At 46.2% G+C, this 6,572-nt stretch overlaps 1 protein-coding gene across 1 annotated transcript in view; it reads left to right on the top strand.

Annotated features, from left to right (window-relative positions):
• ptprub (protein tyrosine phosphatase receptor type Ub) overlaps nucleotides 1-6,572 on the top strand; it is a 266,158-nt gene that overhangs the window by 218,903 nt on the left and 40,683 nt on the right. The window contains 3 exon segments of the mRNA XM_062539277.1: nucleotides 1-5; nucleotides 1,456-1,572; nucleotides 5,813-5,967. The exon segment at nucleotides 1-5 is cut by the window's left edge and continues 93 nt beyond it. Coding sequence (XP_062395261.1) covers nucleotides 1-5; nucleotides 1,456-1,572; nucleotides 5,813-5,967 — 277 coding nt within the window.

Genomic DNA, 6,572 nt, shown 5'->3' with positions numbered 1-6,572 from the left:
GCCGGGTATGTGCTGTGTGTTTCCTCACACACACACACACACACACACATGCAAGCACACACACACACACACACACACACACACACACACACACACACACACATACACACACACAAGCACACTCACACTCACACAAACCCACTCACAGACACATTAATGCGCATGTGCACACACACACACACACACACTCACACACACACACACACACACACACACTCACACACTCACACACTCACACACTCACACACACACACACACACACACACACACACACACTGCACATTGCACAAACTCACAAACAAGACCACAAATTGGCCACAGAAAAGCATTTCCAGAATGATGAAGAATGATTATATAATGATGCACCATTCCCTCTTCTTTGACCCCAACAGCACTGAGCACTTAGAGCATCTGTCTCCCAGTATTGTCTGTAGACCTCCGCAGTCACTATATAGTACTGTACTGTATGTGGCCTCTCCGTCCCAAACTTGTCTCCTTATTACACCTAATAATGCCTCTGCCCGGTAAAAGCTATACTGCACTGTGAGACATGAAGAAAATGACCACACCACCATTATGGCTATTACCCGAGGCCAGCAAGATGGAGACACTAAAAGGATGCATTGTGTTATTTATTTTGTGCACAGTATAAAAAAAAACTATTCCCTGTATCCATTTGGTGGACGTTTTGTTGATCATCTATATTGTAGGAAGCCGCTGCTGCAGTGTAACATTTGCATCCACTCGGAGCTCATTAGAGAGCGGTTGTGTGGATATCAGTGTTGCGTTTGGGGCAGGAGCTCTGTTGTTGTGGCTGGGGATGCGTTCTCAGTTGCAGTATTTACGGTGCGCGGAGGGTGCAACTGCACGAGCCAGAGCCGAGCCGGCACTGACACCAGAACAGCCAACAGCTCCGCGTGTGTGTGTGGGGGGTGCTGCTCTTCTCGTATTTGCACAGGCCTGATTCCTGGAAAGAAAACCAAAGCCCTCAGCACTCGGCTATTAATAACAAATTACTGAAAGCTTATTTGAGTGGAATTTACAGTATTTTGCAGTGTCAATACTTTTGTGTGGCTATGTTTGTGTGTGTGTGTGTGTGTGTGTGTGAGAGAGAGAGAAAGAGAGAGAGAGGGGGAAGGAGGGGGTGATGGGAGAGATCATTTTTGAGGGTAATTGTGTGTGGAATGTTAATGATCTGTGTTTTTCTGTGTGTGCTTGTGTGTTTGTTGTGCACTTTTGTGCAATCTGTCTGTGTGTGTGTGTGTGTGTGTGTGTGTGTGTGTGTGTGTGTGTGTGTGTGTGCGTGTGCGTGTGCGTGTGCGTGTGCGTGTGCGTGTGCGTGTGCGTGTGCGGGTGCGTGTGCGGGTGCGGGTGCGGGTGCGTGTGCGTGTGCATGTGTGTGTGTGCGTGTGCATGTGTGTTTGTGTGTGCGTGTGTGTGTGTGTGTTTTCCCAGGTGAAGTGCTGTAAGTACTGGCCCGATGACAGTGAGCTGTACGGTGACATTAAGATCACACTCCTGAAGACTGAGACCCTGGCCGAGTACACTGTGCGCACCTTCAGTCTGGAGAGGGTACGAGCATACACACACACACACACACACACACACACACAGAGCATGTCCGGCATATCCATTGTTTGGTCCCCCTCCCCACATACACACACACACACATACACACACTAACACATTGTTTTGATGAGCATGACCAAGTAGGAGTAATGGTGCAATGGTGTGTGCCCCCCCACACTTCCTATCTGTCTTCCTTTCTTTCTTTTCTTTTCTTTCTTTCTTTCTTTCTTTCTTTCTTTCTTTATTTATTTATTTATTTACAGTAATTTCCCGCATATAAGCCGCATGGTGTATAAGCCGCAGGACAGTGTTTTATGCAAGTTAAAAAGAAACCAGACCATATTGACACTATATTAACTGCCCCCTTGTGTTAACCTCATAGCTGAAGAAATTTTGCAAAATCAATGTATAAGCCGCGGCTAATAGTCTGGAAAATACGGTATTTATTTCCCATTGTTCTAACTCATTATATATGTAGTTCTCATATCTTCCTTTCTTTCTTTCCCTCCTCTGTGAGGCCCTTCCTCATTTACCTCCTCGGTGAGGCCCTTCCTTGTTTGCCTCCTTATTTGCCTCCTCTGTGAGGCCCTTCCTCATTTACCTCCTCGGTGAGGCCCTTCCCTGTTTGCCTCCTCTGTGACGCCCTTCTTTATTTACCTCCTCGGTGAGGCCCTTCCTTATTTACCTCCTCGGTGAGGCCCTTCCTCATTTGCCTCCTCGGTGAGGCCCTTCCTCATTTGCCTCCTCGGTGAGGCCCTTCCATATTTGCCTCCTCGGTGAGGCCCTTCCTCATTTGCCTCGTCAGTGAGGCCCTTCCTTATTTGCCTCCTCGGTGAGGCCCTTCCTTATTTGCCTCCTCTGTGAGGCCCTTCTTTATTTACCTCCTCGGTGAGACCCTTCCTTATTTACCTCCTCGGTGAGGCCCTTCCTTATTTACCTCCTCGGTGAGGCCCTTCCTCATTTGCCTCCTCAGTGAGGCCCTTCCTCATTTGCTCCTCCGTGAGGCCCTTCTTTATTTACCTCCTCGGTGAGACCCTTCCTCATTTACCTCCTCGGTGAGGCCCTTCCTTATTTACCTCCTCGGTGAGGCCCTTCCATATTTGCCTCCTTGGTGAGGCCCTTCCTCATTGCCTCCTCGGTGAGGCCCTTCCTTATTTACCTCCTCGGTGAGGCCCTTCCATATTTGCCTCCTTGGTGAGGCCCTTCCTCATTGCCTCCTCCGTGAGGCCCTTCCTTATTTGCCTCCTTGGTGAGGCCGTTCCCAGTCGTCTCCGTCCTCCCTTGGTGGGCCTGGCAGTGTCAATCAAAGGCAGACAGCTCTCTGCTGCGTAGATGCCATGTGACAGAGGGACAAGCAAGGCATTATCACATCACTGTCACGGCCCCGGCTGCCGCCAGACTCATTTAGAGGAGAGTGAGGGGAACACAGCCACGCTGACAGCTTTCTTTGTTTTTTTCCACAAGCATACCTTTTCCTTTTGCTTGTTTATTTGTTTGTTTTTCCCAAGATGCTGATTTAAATTCTGCCTCCTATGTGGGTCTCTCTGTAGCTGTGAGGAACTACTCTACCAGTGACTCTCACCTTCCCATTTGGCTAACAGCTCTCTCTCTCTCTCTCTCTCTCTCTCTCTCTCTCTCTCTCTCTCTCTCTCTCTCTCTCTCTCTCTCTCTCTCTCTCTCTCTCTCTCACACGCTCTCTCTCTCACACACACACACACACACACACACACATATTTACAGTTTTTCACAATTGCTAGAACACCTTTTTCAGAACTCTTTACCTTTTTCTCAAAACTGTGAACACAAAACTCATTTATCAAACTACATTCTCGAAACCCTTCAATCTTGTTGCAAAACTGAACAATCACCTCAAAACACTTTTAACTTTGCTCAAAACTAACTAATGGTCTCAAATCATTGAACACATCAGGCTAAATTACACTCCTGCAGAGCAGTGATAAGACAATACACCAAACAATGGAAGACACAGTTTTCAGGGCAGGGTTTATGGCTCTTGGAGGAATTGTATTCATTCTAATTTGAAAAATAAAATATCACAATGAAAATAAAGAATAAGGACTTATATCACTCTCTACTCATATCCTCTAGCCTATATACAGTATAAATCAATAGTTTTGTAAGTGGACAGAAAGACAGGCCAATACTGTACTGAATATGATTTGTACTGTGATGCCACAGACTCTGATAGTACTGTAAGTATGCAATACTGTAATATTGTATTGTGCCTAAATTTAGACTTACTTGGACATACTGATAACTCAGCTCTTTCACTCACACTCACTCAGAGTTGAGCTCAAAGGGTAGTATGTGTGTAACAGTGGATGTTCAGTGATTACTGTACTGTATGATAATGGACATTTACGCTATTTCTCTTCTGTAGTCTGAATCTTTGGATTATTGACGCCACAGAGAAACCACTGATGTTGGGTTGGACCATGAAGTCCTGCTTCTCTCATTGGCATTCCATGAACCAGAACATGGTCAATGATTGTTGCGCAAATATCATCATTTACAGTATTGCAACTCTTGGGACTCTCTCTTTCTCTTCATCCTCTTCCTCCTACCTGCACCCTCCTCTTCCTTGTACCCCACTTCTACTGTAACACACACTTGTTGTCCCCTGCGTCTCTGTCAACTCTGAACTGACTTATATTGGTTGTCACATCATTAGACAGAAGTGTTATCAATTTTGAGTGGTAGTGTTCAAATGGAGACAACTGTGCACTAATTGTGTTCAACTTCTGCGTTGTTTGGTTATCAATATAATTAAGAAGTGCATCAGAATGCACAATGTGTTCACAGTTTTGCAAAAAGGGTTAATGAGTTTGGTAAAATGGGTGAAAGTGGGTGAAAGTAGTCTATGGTTTTGCCAAAAAAGGGAGTAATTTAGCAAATGTGTTCAGGCATTTGAGAATTTGATTCAGAGAATGGGGTTTAGTGTTCGAGCAACTGTGAAAAACTGTAATATTGATTCATACACAGTTATACTCCTACACACAGAAAACTGTTTTGTATAGGTGCCACAACAGAAATAATGCATTTGTGAGTTATACATGTACTTGCATTGCTACTGTGCAACACACAGTATTTTTACCTTCAGAAAATGGCCCTCGATCTCTATACATGACAGTGGGGACGGGCATCTCTGTTGTGCTTCGAATTCTGTGTACTGTACTGGTAATCGATAAGTACTGCCACATTCATGGCTTAAGAACATGTAATTTCTCGAATAACAAATCAATGAATAAATTGCTCCGATAAGTGTGACGAAAGACATGTAAAAGTTCTGTTATGTGTAGGGACAGAAAGAACGTATATTTTTTGTAGAACGCCCCATGAACACAAATACACCATAGCATAGACTTGATATTCAATCAGTCGTCATGTTGTCACACACACACACACACACACACACACACACACACACACACACACACACACACACACACACACACACACACACACTCACAGAGAGAAAAACACACACAGAAAAAAACACAGTAAATCCTGGGCTGCTCCCTGCGTGAGCGCTAGCTGTTTCCTCTAATGCATCACTCTGAGTGTGTGTGGCAGGAAGTTAAAGGAAGAGATGGATAGCCGCTCTCCCTGCGGGGGGGCGGGGGGGGGGGGGGGGGTTGTCCACACCTGAGCCACAGCCCCACCATCAGCCTCCCCAACAGATGGGCGCGCGCCGGCAGACACTCTCACATCCACTGCAGATTAGCACAGAAAAGCAACACACACACACACACACACGGAAGGAAAAGTAGAAGAGCACTCAGGAAGTGGAGTTTTTAGCCAAGGAGATGTAGAGGTCCCTAAAGAATGGCAGCCCAGCCAGAGCTGAGCACAGATGCTGACACACGGTGTCGTATCAGATGTAAGTGTAATTGATGCATCACAGTTCCCATTGGCAAGCCCAAGGAGTGTAGCCCCTGTTGGCACTCTGTCAGTTGTGGTGTAATACACTGCAAATGATCATTTGTAACTTGCGCTTATAGTGATTTGGGTTTTCACTATTCTTCTAGTCCTGCATCGGTCATTTTCACTATTATTGTGTCCTGCATTGGTCATTTTCACTATTTGTGTGTCCTGCGTTTGTCATTTCCACTATTTGTGTGTCCTGTGTTAGTCATTTTCACTATTTGTGTGTCCTGCGTCGGTCATTTTCACTGTCCATGCCTCCCGTCTCAGACGTGTGTGTGCTCCGTTGTGTCCACAGAGAGGCTACTCAGCCAAGCACGAGGTGCGGCAGTTCCACTTCACCTCCTGGCCAGAGCACGGCGTTCCGTACCACGCCACCGGCCTGCTGGCCTTCATCAGGAGAGTCAAAGCCTCCACCCCACCCGACGCTGGGCCAGTGGTGGTGCACTGCAGGTATGGGGTGGTGTGTGTGTGTGTGTGTGTGTGAGAGAGAGAGAGAGAGAGAGAGAGAGTGTGTGTGTGTGTCTCTGTGTGTGTCTTTGTGTGTGTGTCTGTCTGTGTGTGTGTCTCTGTGTGTTTACAGGTATCCGTGTCTGTGTGTGTGTCTGTCTGTTCGATTGTGTGTGTGTGTGTGTGTGTCTGTCTGTTCGATTGTGTGTGTGTGTGTGTGTGTGTGTGTGTGTGTGCGTGTGTGTGTGTGTGTGTGTGTTTGTTTGAATAATGAGATCATTTAAACCAGTAATCCCCATCACCGATGCACTTAGCTGAACAATTGTACACTATATGCCGTGTTTTTCCCCCCACTGAATTGATTGCAGTGGAGCCATGCGAGGGAGGCGTCTCTTGATGTGTGTGTGTGTTTTTTTTCTTTTTTCTTTTATGTTTGTGTTTGTTCAGATTCCTTTGATCACTGATATTTTTCCCTTATATAAGCAGTGATGTTTACAGTTTTCTCTCTCTCCCTCTCTTGCTCTCTCTCTCGCTCACTCTCTCTCTCTCTCTCTCTCTCTCTCTCTCTCTCTCTCTCGCTCTCTCTCTCTCCCTCTCTCTCCCTCCCA

Source organism: Sardina pilchardus, chromosome 6, assembly GCF_963854185.1.
Source record: "Sardina pilchardus chromosome 6, fSarPil1.1, whole genome shotgun sequence".
Taxonomy (NCBI): Eukaryota; Metazoa; Chordata; class Actinopteri; order Clupeiformes; family Clupeidae; genus Sardina; species Sardina pilchardus.
Note: the sequence above shows the minus strand (reverse complement) of the source record. Positions and strands in the feature narration are given on the sequence as shown.